General features: G+C 63.8%; 1 protein-coding gene across 2 annotated transcripts in view; it reads left to right on the forward strand.

Moving 5' to 3' along the window:
* Positions 1-498: 498 nt before the first annotated feature.
* The window catches only part of RASGRF1 (Ras protein specific guanine nucleotide releasing factor 1), a 36,420-nt gene continuing 22,418 nt past the window's right edge, over positions 499-14,500 (forward strand). For both annotated transcript variants that reach the window (XM_086620656.1, XM_086620657.1), the window contains exons 1-3: positions 499-774; positions 10,445-10,551; positions 11,459-11,606. In XM_086620656.1, the coding sequence (XP_086476782.1) occupies positions 499-774; positions 10,445-10,551; positions 11,459-11,606 (531 nt within the window). The remainder of the gene's footprint in view (positions 775-10,444; positions 10,552-11,458; positions 11,607-14,500) is intronic.

Below are 14,500 nucleotides of genomic sequence, written 5' to 3' on the forward strand. Positions count from 1 at the left end.
GTGCCCGGGGGTCCCGCCGGCCGCGCGGTGCGGAGCGGTGTCCGTGCTGGCGGCGGCGGGCGGGGCGGGAGCCCCCGGCATCCCGCGGCCCGGGGGGCGGCCCCGGGGAGCGTGGGCGCAGCCGCCCCCGCAGCCGGCGGCGGGGCAGGGCCAGCCCCGCGCGGAGCGGCACGGCGCGGCGCGGCTCGGGCCGGCGCTAACGGGCTCCCGGTGCCGCCGCCGGCTCCGGCATCACATGACTCGCCCGTCTGCGGGAGACGCGGCTCCGGGACGCGGCGCTCCCCCGGCAGAGCCGCCGCCGCGGGCGCCGCGGGAGGCGAGCGCTGCGCGGGCAGGGCGGCGGGGCTCGGCCGCGGCATGAGCCGCCGCGGCGGCCGCCGGCTCTCCGGGGGCAGCGGGCGCCGCTGATGCGGGCGCGGGGGCTGCGGCTGCTCGCCAGGGACCCGCCCGCCGGCCGCCCGGCGGGGACCATGTGAGGAGCTGGCGGTGCCCACCAAGATGCAGAAGGGGATGCGGCTCAATGACGGGCACGTCACCTACCTGGGGCTGCTGGCGAAGAAGGACGGCGCCAGGAAGGGCTACCTGAGCAAGCGGAGCTCCGACAACACAAAATGGCACACCAAGTGGTTCGCGCTGCTGCAGAACATGCTCTTCTACTTCGAGACCGACTCCAGCTCCCGGCCCTCGGGGCTCTACCTGCTCGAGGGCTGCGTCTGCGACCGGGCGCCCTCCCCCAAGCCCTCCCTCTCGGCCAAGGACTCTCTGGAGAAGCAGGTGGGCGCCACGGGGGCCCGGGGCCGGCGCCCCCCGCTGCACCGGCCGCTGTCGGAGGGGGACGATGCGCCGGGGCCGCCCCCGCGGGGGTCCCAGCCCTGGCCCCGCCCGGGGCTCTGCCCCGCGCTCGCCGCCCCGTTCCTCGGGGCTCCCGCCGGCTCACGGGACCTGCCCCACGCGTGACCGGGCCGGGGGATGGGGCTGGCCTGTGCCGGGGAAGGGGGGGGGGGCTGCTCCCCGGGCTTGCGGTGCTGCCAGCGCACCCCGGGGCCGCGGCTGAGTCCGTTATGGGGGTGTCGGGCTCTGCCCGGACCCCCCCCCGCCCCATCGCGGTAATTAGCCGCCGGTAATTGGCGGCGGGGCTGCGGCGCGGGGCGCCCCCCGGCGGCGGCGGGCGGCGCTTGGCGCAGCGGAGCCCCACGCGTGTCCGCGGCGCGGCCCCACCGGCCCGGCCGAGGGGTCGGAGCCGTGGCCCGGCGGGGCGCGGAGGGGCTCCCGGGGGGCTGCGCCGTCCGCGCCGCGGCTCGGCCGTTCGGCTCCGCTGTTCCCCAGCCTGACGCAGCCCCCCCGGGCTCTGCCGGGGGGCAGAGCCGCCCCCAGCCCCGTGGCGCGGGCGATGGGGTGTAGGGTGCTCAGCGCGGGGAGGGGGGGCGCGGGGTCTTGTTTTCACCGGGATTTCTCCCCGTTCCCGCTCCCCGCACGTGCGGCTCGTGCTCCGGTCACGGACCCGGCTGGAAGCGCCGCGCGGCGCATCCCCCCCGCGGGCGGGGGGACAGCGGAGCCGGGGCCCCCCCGGGGCACAGGCCGGGTTGCTCCGTGCCCGCAGCGCTCCCTGCCCGCTGCTCGTGTCTGCGGCTGGACGGGCGCTGGAACAGCGGAGGATGCGAGGCCCTGGGAGGATCCGGCCCCCCCGGCAGCGCAGGGGCGGCGGCCCCCACGGGCCTGGGGGCGGTGGGTGTCTCTGCCCTGACTGCGCCTTGCCCAGGTGGGCAGGGTGGCACCGAGCGGGGCTGGCAGCCTCGGGCTTGTTTGTCTGGTGTCGTTTGCTGGAGCTCGGGTGGGTCTGAGCAGCCAGGAAGGTCGGGGGGGGGAGTGCGGGGGGGCAGGACTGGCTTCCAGTGGGGTGCAAATCCTCGTCCATCACTGCCGTAGCTTCCAAAATCACCTCCGGTCTCCTGAGTGTGGAGAGGAGCCTGCTGCGGTTGAGTTCGCCCCTCGGATGCGGTGTGTGGGGTGCAGCCACTCGCCCAGTTGGGTGCCCGTGTCGCAGAGGACACCGGGAAGCCCCTGGCAAGGAGGAGCGGGGGTGGTGTTCCCAGTGCCGGACCCCCACGCTGGGTGTGGGCAGCCTGGGCTGAGCGCTGGCGGGAGGCACCGCGCGTTCTGGGTCCAGCTCTGCAGATCTTGCATAATTTCTGCCCGAGCAGGCTCCGGGGGGGTGGTGGTGAGCGGCTGCGGGACGGGCCCCGCGGGCACCCGCCTGGGGCCGGGGGCTGCCTGGGGGGAAAGAAGCCCCTTAATTGCCTCTGGCTAATCGTGGCGCGCTCAGCGCGCCAAAAAGCCCTGCCACGAGAGTGAAGCCGTGCAGCACCACTGCTCCTTGGCACGTCCCCTCGCTCGTGGCAGGGGTCACGGGATTATTTCCCTATTTGGATCAAAATACCCCTTTTTTGCACCAGCTGTGCCTTCTCGCAGTCCTGGCCCCCGTGCCGGAGCAGCCCCCTGGGTGCTGCGGGGTGGGCTGTAGCAGCAAGGAAGGGGCTGCATCTGCAGGGGGTCTCGCTGCTCTCCTGTTTTCTCGGCTGTGTCCCTTTCGGTGGCAGCGTAATCGTCGCTTCTGCTCGTTCCTGGTTCGGCTCAAATCGAGCTTCCTCGCCAGGCTCCGACTCCCCGTGTTTGTGCAGGAGGGATTTTCCACCAGGTAGACATTAAAGGGGGGGATGTCACAGCCCCTTTCCAGTTCAGAATGCACCTGCAAGATTTATCCTTGGTGTAAATGAGGGGCCGCCGTCACGGCGCCGTGAGATCCTGCCGCACCAAATATTTACCAGGCTGCTGATCTGCACCGATTCACCGAGGTTTCGCGTCTGGCTCATGATTCCGTATAATTCATTAGGGCAAATTTTGATGAAGGTGCTCCAGCGCTTGGATGCCCACTGCTTTGCAAACTAATTAATGGCACGGCGGAGTAGGGGAGCAGCGGGATGTTTCTGGTGCAGGTCTGCAGCACGGACTGTGCGGGAGGCCGAAGCCGAGCAAACGGCACGCGAAACCGGCAGCTCTCTGGGACGGAGGGGTCCGAGTTCTGCAAACCAGATACGTTTTCTCCCAGCTGACCTGGTACGGAGCTCTGTTCAGCATCGCCGGACCTTCCTTTGAAGGGAAGGCACTGAGGAAATTTCCAGCATTGCCCATGATCTCCAGTAATTGTTTTCTGAGGGTGTTTATCTCTCCGGGCAGTTTCAGCTGGAGCTTTGAGGACGGTGCTCCCTGCAGCAGAGGAGTTTCAGGTTTAGATTCCTTCTTCACTGGAGTAAAGCCTAAAAGGTTTCAAGCTCTCCACAAAAGAGAAATTTTAAAAGGTGGGTCTTTCAAACCCCCCTCTCCTAAAGTTCATGCATTTTGCTTTGGTGGGGGATTTTTTTGCTGGGAATGCAGTGTATTTTTAGCGTGCAGTGCGTGTGAGAATGAAAGAGCAAAGTTATTTGGAAAACTGAAACACCAAGGAGGGATTTGGACATCTCTGCAAACTTTATTTTCTGTTTTTATTATGTTTTTCCGCAAATGAAATTTTCTTCGAATCAGTTTGATTTGGAAGGTGTTTTATTGTTGGGTGGGCTTCAGGCTGCGGCCCGGAGGAAGGGTCTGTCGGGTCCGCCTGCGCTGCCCCGCTCGGCGTGGGAGGTTGGCGTTACGGCTGCTTGGGGCGGTGGTGCCAGCGGTGCGATGGGCGAGTGCCCGGCGGTGCTGGGGTGAGGTGTGGGGGGGTGAACCTTCCTTTTTTTTCCGCTGTGGCATCTGGGCCATGCTGCCCCCCGGGACCTGCTGTCCCCGGCCCCCTGAGGGTGAGGATGCTGGGATGTGCTTTGACATGCTCACGTCTCCTGCCTTTCGGTGGAAGGGGCTGGGAGAGACCCCCCTGGGACCGTGCGTTGCAGGGGAGGGTGGGCAGGACACAGGGTGCCCGGGGGGGCACACTGCACGTAGTGGGGCACAGCTGAAGCGAGATGCTGGTGAAGAAGCTGAGCAGGCACAGATGTCCGGAGCTGCTCTGTTCCCGAGCTCGAGGCCGTGTGCTCAGGACCGGGAATGCCTCAGCGTGGGGTGAGGGCTCCCCATCGCGCGGGAGTCGGGCAGCGGGAATCACGGTGGATCCAGCCTTCAGTCGGATTTGCAGACTTGTGCCCCAGTGCTGTGAGTTGCCCTTAACGGCAGCATCTGTGCCTCAGACGAGAGCTGACAGGAGGATAACGAGGAGCTAACTCAGGATGCTGAGTCAAGTGGTAGCGCCGTGCGAACCCTTGACTTCCAACTCGGAAGCTCTCCGGAGCGATGAGTCCTTGATTCCCACGAAGCCAGGGCCGCTCTTGCGAGCGCGCAGCCTGTACCTGCAGGTTTTCTTCCCTGTCTCTGGAGCATTTGCCAGGGATGGGTGACCTCCGCACTGTGGGGGGCCGGGGAGACCCCAGGAAGTGTTTGGTACCGTGGGGCAAAGCTGAGGACAGGCGGGCAGTGGGTGGGTGTGCAAGGCTATGGTTTCCCGGTGGGATGGGAGAAGGCTTGTGGAAATGGTTCCCACTGCCACGCTGGAGAAGGAGTTTGTCTTCCCTCTCCCTGGAGCATGTCCAGCCCCGGTCCTGCTCGTTTCCCTGCACAGCTGTGGAGGGTGCAAGAAAACCACGTCTCTCCTCAGCACCGGTGGCACTAAGAGTAGCGGGTGCTGAGCAGGGACAAAGCACGGTCACTGAGGGCACCCTGTCCGGTGGCACCCATCCCTGAGATTCTGGAAGAGTTGGTGGGAAGCAGAGCTGGGGGATGCCTGGGTACCCTCGTGGCTGTTGGGTGCCTGCAGCAGCCACAGCCAGCCCGGCAGCTCCGGCTCTCTCAGAGCCAAGCCCCAGCCCCACTGACGGAGCCGTCCAAGGCAGCAGGAGAACTCGGGCAGCTCTCCGTGGGTGCAGTAGCGTGTGCCACGGCATCCAGCTGTGCCTGTCCCTGCAGGTGGGACTGGATGGGTGCCCGCTGCTGGACGCTCTGCAGACAAGGATGGTGATGGCTCTTCCAGAGCTGCCAGGCATCTGGTGTTAGATGCAGGTGCCTTTGCTGGATGCTGCCGTCCCAGCCCCCGTGGCAATGACGAGTGGCCGCTGCCCCCAAGACCCCCTGGCTCTTTCCATGGATGCTCAGGGGGGGTCAGAGATGCTGGGTTCCCCTCCTGGGCACCTCTGCCAAGTGCCCGGCTGGCCAGGGTTATCTGGGCTGTGGGCCCTGCTCCGGATGAGCGGGAGCACCGACCGGGCAAAGGGGTGTTAGCAGCACGTGTGACCTGAGCGAGGTGCGTACGTTAAACGTGCTCACCAGTGCCGGCGGTCGGGGCTGTGGGGTTCTTAATGTTCCCGAATGGTTTTCCGAAAGGCTGAGATCCACTGGGATCGGGAGCTGCCCTTTGTGCATCATCATGAGTGCAAAGTGTGTGTCCCCACACGGCCCCGAGGCTGGGGATGGTGTCCGGGTACATTGGGGTGCCACGTGCCCAGCAGTAAATACCCGCCTGTCCCCAGCCCCGGCGCAGGCGTTAAACACCTTCCTGAGGTTTTCCAGATCCGGCGTTAAGTTCCGCGTCGACGTCTCAGGTGCTCGAGCTCCAGCTTCCAGGTCTGTCGCCAGGTGCTTGAGCAGCAGCTCCGTCAGGGGCAGCGGGAATCCTGGCAGAGAAGCTGCTGGTTGTCGGATAGTTGAGAAAAAGTGGGTTTGTGCATCCAAAATCTGAGCTGACGTAGTAAAATAGGTATGGGAATATTTTATAGGCAAAGATCGGGAGACAGTAGAGGTTGGTTTCTGATAAAGCAAAAAGGCTGAGAGCATTTTCACCTGTAAAACAAAAAAGCTGTGAAAGAAAAGGGTATCAAAAAGTTTCAAAGGATATTTTTCATTTTTTAAAATCTTTTTTAAACGCCTGGACCACTTCTGATGATGGATCCACCTCTGGATCTCTTGGCTTAAGCTGTTTGGCTCCTCCTATCAACTTAATTCACCATGAGCTGCTCACGTGGGTCTTTCCCACAACATCCAGCCTGCTGAATTTTTATAAACTTCAGATTAAGACTTTTTTTCCTAAACTCCCATACTTTTAGCCAAGCTTCCTGCAATGAGCCGAACGCGGCGGTGGCTCGTTCCCGATTTGTGGGTTTCTTGCGAATACGAAGGCGCAGAATCGTTACAGCGCTGGCGATATTCACGTGTAAAATGTGCCCGGAGTAGGAATGTCCAATATATAATCCAGGGTTAGGGCTTTGATATAACTAATTAATTAATTAATCGGGCTGCTCACGGTGCGGATACCACGCAGGCAGCACCGGGAGCCAGCGCTGAGATGGACTCGTGAGCTGCCGGTGGTGGCCGGTGCTGCGGGGCTCCGGAGGAGCAGCCCCTGCCTGCGTGGGCATTGCTGGGCCCCGTCCTGCCCGCGCCCCTCGGGCTGCCCGTGCCCGGCACCTCGTGCATCCCTGTACGGCGCGTTGGCAAACCGTCTCCTGGAGCCGGGAGTCTCGGTGCTGGCGCTGCCTGTGGAACTGTGGGGTTGGATGTTGCTGAGCTTGGGGCTGGAGCAAGAGGCGTCGTTTGCCTCTGCTGAAAAACGCTTGTGGTCGTCTCCCTGCGAGACCCCTCGGCGGGACGGGGTCTGCGGGACGGGGTCTGCGGGACGGGGTCTGCAGGACGGGGTCGGCTCCCGCCAGCTGCCGGGGATGCGCCATGTCTTGCCCCGGTGAAATGCGGGAGCAGCCTGCCGAGCTCTTGGGGTGGGAGAGGGGACAGGCCCCGGGGGTCTCTGGTGTCCCTGGCTGGGGCTCATGCAGCCTGGGGGGCTCTGCACGTCTGGGGCCTCGGTAAGTGTCCAGCACTCACCCTTCCCCACAGTGAAAGTAAAACTCTCACATTGCCAGGGGCCAGGGGGCTGTGCGTCCTGCAGTGCCAGGGACTGGGGGGCTGTGCATCCCGCAGTGCCAGGGGGCTGGGGGGGCCGTGCATCCTGCAGTGCCAGGGACTGGGGGGCTGTGCATCCCGCAGTGCTAGGGACTGGGGGGCTGTGCATCCCGCAGTGCCATGGGGCTGGGGGGCCGTGCATCCTGCAGTGCCAGGGACTGGGGGGCTGTGCATCCCGCAGTGCCATGGGGCTGGGGGGCCGTGCATCCCGCAGTGCCAGGGACTGGGGGGCTGTGCGTCCTGCAGTGCCAGGGACTGGGGGGCTGTGCATCCCGCAGTGCCAGGGACTGGGGGGCTGTGCATCCCGCAGTGCCATGGGGCTGGGGGGCCGTGCATCCTGCAGTGCCGGGGACCGGGGGGCCGTGCATCCCGCAGTGGGGCCGTGCATCCCGCAGTGGGGCCGTGCATCTCGCAGCGGATGCTCTGAAGGCACCGTGGAAATGGGTGAGGCTGGAAAATGCCCTGTAATGAGGGATTTAAGGAATTGCATCTGCTTAGCTCGTCAGGAGAGCGAGAGGTGGTTTGGGTACCGGGTGTCGGTACCCCCATGGCTGTGGGTTAACGAGGTCTCAAACGAGCACGACGCGGGTGTGAGAAGCAGCACAGGGCAGGGGGGGCCACGCAGCATGGCGAGGGCTGATCCTGCTCCCTGCCTTCCACCCGGGGGGTCTTTCCCGCTGCCCCCACGCCTCGGCCCCCAACACCGTGAGCGCCGCTGGAAACACTTCTGGGCTGTCGAGTTTGCCGTGTCGCTGCGATCACGGAGAAGGATCACAATTTAGGCGGAGATAAAAGGTGGTGGGAGTTTTATTATTCCAATATAAAATAACTTCCTCCTCGCGGGCGCGCTGCGCTTGCTGGGCGCTGTGCGGGGATGGAGCAGAGCGCCGCGGGAGCTGCGGCACGTGCGCTCGGCTGCTCGCGGGAACCCGCTTGTGATCGCACGTGGAGCAGCCGTCGGGGCCGCACCGTCCCGGCCGCAGCCCCACGTCGTCCGGCTCCGCTGCTGGCAGTGTAGGAACCGCTGTTGGCAAAACCTTCGGGAGTTTCTGGGTGATGAGATGAGCCAGATGGAACGCTTTCGGTGCCAGTGTGTTGGGAGGTGCCTCCATGGACTTGGGGGTGAGGCAGGGTGGGTGCCTGTCCCAGATCCCTGCCCCGGTCCCTGCCGCGGGGTCTGCCAGCCCTTATTTTAAAATCCAGCAAGTCCCAGAGCTGAGCAAGACGCTGCTTTTCCAGAGGGCCCTGGGTGAGATCGGGGTGCGCCAATCCACATGATGCCCGGTCCTGCCCGTAGGCGCAGAGCTCCAAGTGGGTACGCTCGCCCACGGGAGCACATGTGGGTGCTGCGTCATCCCCGAGGGACTGGGAAGGGACTGGTTTAGGGGAGCCATGGAGGCATCTCCCCATGTTTCCAGTCCCACGGGGACTCAGCCGAGCCCTGGCTGTTGGCATCGGTGGAGCGCGGCGCGGTGGATGTGCACGCTGCGGCGTCGAGGCGGTTTGTCCCCATGGCACCGGGAGCTCGCGGGGGCACTGGGCCCTGTGGCCAGGACAGCAGGGCTGGGCAGCAAGTGCCTGGCAGTGCCCTGGCACGGCTGGCAGTGCTCCCGAGTTGGTGTTTAAGGGGGAGGATTTCCAGACTTGCTGATCCGATGAGCTCTTCTAGCGCCGTTGCAAGGGAAGGGATGTGGGAGATGGGCACAAGGCGGAGGTGTAACCGCCCGCACAGTTCCAGAGACCAAAACTTTTGGGTGAATTTTCTATCGGAGATGTCTCGTGGCCAATAAACACCTTTGGGGGTGGGAGGGAGGAGAAGGGGGGGGTGAGAAGCGAAGGGCTGTGGAGCTGCTGCAGCTCCAGACGTGTCCTGCAGCCGGAGACGAGCCAGCAGCCCGGCTGCCCGGAGCTCTCAGCGACCTGGCCGCAGTGGGATGGGGATGGGGTGGGAGATGGATGATGGGATGTTTTACCATGGAGAAGGCTCCATGGGGAGAAAACTTGTCCGCAGGATCAGCAATAGAAAGATGCTGCACCTGCAGGATCCTGGAGTGGAGCAGAGCAGACTCAGCCCCGCAGGGGTCACCGGCTGCCCCGAAGGCGAAAGCTGTTTCTGAAGGAGGGCTCTGGGGTGGCCCCCGGGCAGGGTGGGGGTCCCGGGACCCCCTTCCCCGGCCCTGCAGGACCCGGGCAGGCGGAGTGAGCCTGGAGGGTCTCCCTTGGGCTGTTGCCCAGCGAGACGCAAGCCCTAGGTGGGCACGGTGCTGGGCGGGGTGCTGGGTGTCTGTCTGTCCGTGCTGCCACCCGGAACAGTGTCTGCCTGCACCCCGGCTCCCCCACGTCCCCGCTGCCCTGAAAGCCCCCTGCATCCATCAGGAGATCCTTCCCCTTGGCACCCCTGGGCCTGACAAGGGGTGGGGAGGGCAAGAGAGTAAAGATGCCCGGGGAGGGGGAGGATGGGGATGGGAGACGTAGCCCTGTTTTGGGGAGGTGTGGTGTGTAGTACCCCCGGTGTTCCACGCAGGGACGGGGATGGTGCCGGAGCGGCTGGCTGTGCCGGGCAAGTGCCAGCCTTGCCCCGCTGCAGCACCCACTGCCCGTCCCTGCCTGCAGCCCCATGTTGTGGTGCCTGCCTGTGTTTTCATGGCGTGCCAGGGTCTGCGGTCGTGGCCAGCTGCTGCCCACCGTCGCGGGGAGCAGGGGTGCACACTGGGGAGCACGCGGCTGCTGCAGGTTGGGGTTGGGTTTGTTTTTTTTTCACCAAGATACGTGTTAATTCGGATCCCTGGTTAAACCGAGCAGAGGAGCAGATAATGTCAGGATGAGCTTTTTCTAGCGGGTTTTGTTTTAGCCCAGTTATTCCGGGCAGCATCCGGCAGTGCAGCGTGGTACCTGTTTCCAAGGAGACTGCAGGAAAGCACCGGAGCAGCACAAACCCCAGCCGCCGGCTGCCAGCGCGCGCAATTAGCACAGATACTGCAAATGTCAAGGGAGGCTAAAAATAGCCCCGCGCTGAGCCCGCTGCCCGTTAGCGGTGTGGGGCCGCGGCTCTGCCCAACGCGGAGCCCCAGGCACCAGCGGGGCTTCGTTTCGGGGCCCGAGGGTGCCCAGTGCCCGCACAGGCAGGGGATGCAGGCAGCCTGGTGCTGTGCCCAGCTAAACACCCCTTTGCCCGGGTGAGGGTTGTCCCCGAGGCGACCACCCGCAGCCTCCTGGTCTTGGTGGTTTGAGGTTTGTCTGGAGGCTGGGCTTTGCCCAGCGGGATTTCTCCTTGGGGCATTTCTCAGCCCCGTCCTCACCCACCGCACTGGCGAGGAGCAGCTTTTCCCCCGCGCGCCGAGGGCAGCACGTCTTGGCCACCCACCTGGTATTTCTAAACCTGTTTATTTTTTAAGTGAAGTGACCTGTGGCGGGTCGTAAAGCACCTTCGCGGTGGCCGTAACCTCACCCTCTCTTTGCTCCCCAGCATTACTTTACCGTTAATTTCAACCACGAGAACCAGAAGACGCTGGAGCTGAGGACCGAGGATGCCAAGGACTGCGACGAGTGGGTGGCAGCCATCGCTCACGCCAGGTATCGCCCTCCGCCAGCAGTGTGGGAGGTGAAGCCGTGCCCAAGGGCAGCTGCGGGCAGGGAGCCATCGTGCCAGGCGCTGCTGGCAGGCAGAGCAGAGCGCCTTTGGTCCCCAGCCCCATGTAGGGGCAGGAGGCTGCATTCAGATGTGCCCCCCCGGCCTCACGCCTGCCCAACCATGTCCCACGCAGTGCAGCCACCCCAGCAGGCTGGCACTGCCTGGCCCAGCCTGGTGCCAGAGGAACGCCCGATTCGCTGTCGGGTTCCAAGACTGTCGGGAAGGGTTTCATCTGGAGTAGCAAAAATGGTCAGAGGAGGTTTTCGAGCCTGGTGTTTCTGTGCCATGGGAGCGGTGGCGCAGCCCACGTGCTCGCCATGGGAGAGCGGTCAGGAGCTGGCACGGCACAGCCGTGGGTCTGGCCAAGGAGGGCGCAGGGCTGGCAGCCGGAACGGGGGCAGATGAGTGTTACGTGCAGATTAGAGAGATCGGATCTGCTACAGCACCTTAACGAGAGCAAATGTTCGTTAGAGCTTATGCCACAAGCATCCTCCTTCTCGCTAAACTTTTGGGACGCGGTAGGGAGGGAGGTTTGGATATGGGTGTTGAGGGGTTTTTTTTGCCTCCTACCCTTTCCCTAAGATTTGCATTGTCTTTTCTGTTTGCGCCCTCGCGGGGACCCCACGTCCTCCCCACCTCGCTCAGCGAGGAGCAGCACCATCCCGGGCTGCAGGAACTGGCTCCCAGTTCCTTCGCCCCGTGGGTTCCCCGAGCCGGAGGGGCGAGGGCAGCGCGTAGGGCGCCGGGTGGGACCACCCCCCAGCAAAGCGCAGGGCAAACCCCTCGTGCTGTGTGCTCGTGCCGGGGGGCACGGTGGGAGGAGGGGCTCATGGCCGTGTCTGCCTGCAGCTACCGGAACCTGGCGACGGAGCACGAGGCGCTGATGCAGAAGTACCTCCATCTCCTGCAGATCGTGGAGACGGAGAAGACCGTTGCCAAGCAACTCCGCCAGCAGATCGAGGACGGGGAGATCGAGATCGAGCGCCTGAAGGCCGAGGTGAAGAGCCTGGCATCGCCCTGCGGACGCGCTGCCACTCCCCTGGATGACCCGCGGGTGGGCGAGTGGGTGGCATCGCCACGCTGGCCAGGACCGGGGGCCGTTGCAGTGGCACATTTACACTTGTAACGACACTGGGCTGCCCCTTCCCTTGCAGAGAGGGGTGAGGGCATCACCTGTGCTGGGAGTTTTTCTTGCAAGAGCTGTGCGGTGAGCAGCCACGGCTGTGCCACCCTGGCATGGTGCTTGTGCGGTGCTCGGTGTGATCCCTGGCTCCGGAATGCTGCCGCGGCAGGGAAGGGTTCGCTTCAGCAATGAGTGCTGGGGAATGGGCTGGCGAGTGGTCCTTGGGGTTCCGGAGCAGGTATTGGGGTGGGGGCTCCTTATCTTACCGTTCCACCTTCCCTGTTGTCATCCTGGATACCTGGATTGGACCCCCTGGGTTTGCCGCACGCCTGGCGCCGGTGTCTGCCAGCCCGTGCAATGCCAGGGGAGCAACTGGAAAAGGAAAGAGGCATCCTCCCGGGAGGGAATGTGTGCCAGGTGCGAGCTGCAGCACCCCATACACTGGGGCATCGGTGTGCACCGTGCCGTGAGTGGCACGGCCGCGTCGCTGAGAAGGGAGCGGCCCCGGAGCGGCAGCAGCCCATGGATCCTTGGCCCGTAGCCGTCCCGGAAGCTCTCACAGCAGTTCGCTGTCCCGCGCGGTGCTGGGTCGTAGGGAGGGAGACGCGGTGCGGTTACACCAGACGAGGCACCAAAGTGACTCAGCAGACGGTGCCGAGGGAGGCTGGCATCTCGAAGGCACCTGGCAGCGGGTGCTCGGGGGCATCGATACGGCTGCCCTGCCTGGCCACCGCTTTTGGCTGCTGGTGGGTGTCGGTGCCAGTGGTGCGGTGAGTGGTGGTGCCAGTGGGTGTGGGGCACCCCAGTGCTGCCACTGGCCCCCTCCTTGTGTCCAGTAGGGAGGGTCGGGCAGCGGCTTCGTGGTGGAGGCAGCTGGGAGCGGGTCCTGCTGCTGGGCTGGGACCTGGACCCAGAGTCAGCCAAAACCTCCCAATGCCCCGAAGGCGGCAGCCGGGGAGGCGGTGAGGGCAGGAGCAGTTCGGCGCGTCCTTACGGTGGTGTTTCCTGAAATTTTGAATTTTTGAGTTAAAGAGTGCAGGTGAAGAGCAATCCCTGACGGTGAGTCGGGGCACGCTGACGGCTGCTTTTAGTCTCAGGGGGCCTGGGGAGCTGGGAGCCTTTCCCAGGAGCAGTTTCGGCACCGCTGAGCTCTCCAACAGAACAGGATTGGCCCCAAAACCGCCCCGGCCGCAGCCCATGGCACCCGCTCGGTGCGGGGGCTTCTCCTGGGACCCCGGTGCGGTGCTGGCCGGGAGCTCCCGGGGTCCGGTCCAGCCTCCGAGCCGGGGTGAGCTCCGCTCCCCTGGGAACGCGGCCGGCGTGAGGGCACGGGGCACCCAGTGAGCGTTCGGCCGGGGGAGGTGGGCGATGTGTTGTGACCCCTGGAATGAGCTGAGGGGTCGGGACTGGAGATGCCCAGCAGAGCTACGGCCCGTCCCCTCCCCTGTGCCCGGGCACATTGGTTTTACCTGGCTTTCCACATGCTTTGAAGCAGGGATTGAATCATCGGCTTCTACTTTAATGTGCAAATTTTCCGCACTCAATTTAAGACAAAGACACCGAAGTAAAACCACGGCACCGGCACCGGCAAACCCGCTCCTTGGGTCCCGGCCGAGATGCGCCCGGAGCGGGGAACAGCTTTGGTGCTCTCGAACACTGAAACTCAGGGGCCGTTTGGTGACTTGGGGCTCCTCAGGGAGAGGAAAAAATTCTCTAAGTTCTTTTCCGAAATCTAATCCCATGTAATGAAATGGGTTGAAACTGGTAGAGCTGCGTAGGAGCTGAACCAGTGCCTGGGAGCCTGCGGCCACTTTCTCCAGCGTGTTCCTGCTCCGGCAGCGGCTCTGGAGGGAGCGGGGTGCTGGGGACCAGGGCAGCCCCGGGCATCCGGCTGAGGCCCTCTGCGCTGTGGCAAGGTGGCACCAGTGCCATGAGCCAGGCCGGCTGGGTCGGGGTCGGCCCCAGCCCCGTGCCAGGCACCAGCCCCGTGCCCGCTGTGCCAGTGCTGGCAGTGGGGAGTTTTGGGGAGACGCCTCCGCATGGAACACCAAGAGGGTGGGATCTCTGCCAGAGCTCGAGGTGCAACAGCAGCGGGTTCTGCCGCTGTCCCCCTGCCCTGCGTTTCTGTAAAATCAAAATTCAGGTCACATTTTTCCTAATTTTCGTTTTTGGAATAGTTTGTTTGCTGTTTCCTGCCCTTTCCTGCAGCTTTGTGAAGGGTTGTGGCTAGGGGGGCAGGGGCAGGGGCAGGGGCACGGCAGTGAGCGGAGCAGTGAGAAAAAGTACAGGTGAGGCGTGGTAAAAAATGAAAAGGTTGAAGCTCCCAAGATTGGATCCAATTCCTGTTGGAAAGCTGTGACCGGATGAGTTTGTCCCCATCTGCAAGTTTCAGGGTGCAAATTACTTGAGATTTTTCTGCCATTTTCTCTCCAACTTGTGTTTGAACGATGCCTGTGAAGGCTTTCGTAGGAATCAGGGATGCGATTTGCGTTGGGTGCCAGTCAGGATTTAAAATCATGGAATCACCGGATGGTTTGGGCTGGAAGGGACCTTGAAGACCATCCAGTTCCAACCCCCTGCCATGGGCAGGGACACCCTCCACTACACCAGGTTGCTCAAAGCCCCATCCAACCTGGCCTTGAACACTTCCAGGGATGGGGCAGCCACAGCTTCTCTGGGCAACCTGTGCCAGTGCCTCAGCACCCTCAGAGGGAAGAATTTCTTCCTTAGATCCCATGGAAATCTCCCCTCTTTCAGTTTAAAGCCAT

This window comes from Tauraco erythrolophus, chromosome 14, assembly GCF_009769465.1.
Source record: "Tauraco erythrolophus isolate bTauEry1 chromosome 14, bTauEry1.pri, whole genome shotgun sequence".
NCBI classification, from domain to species: Eukaryota; Metazoa; Chordata; class Aves; order Musophagiformes; family Musophagidae; genus Tauraco; species Tauraco erythrolophus.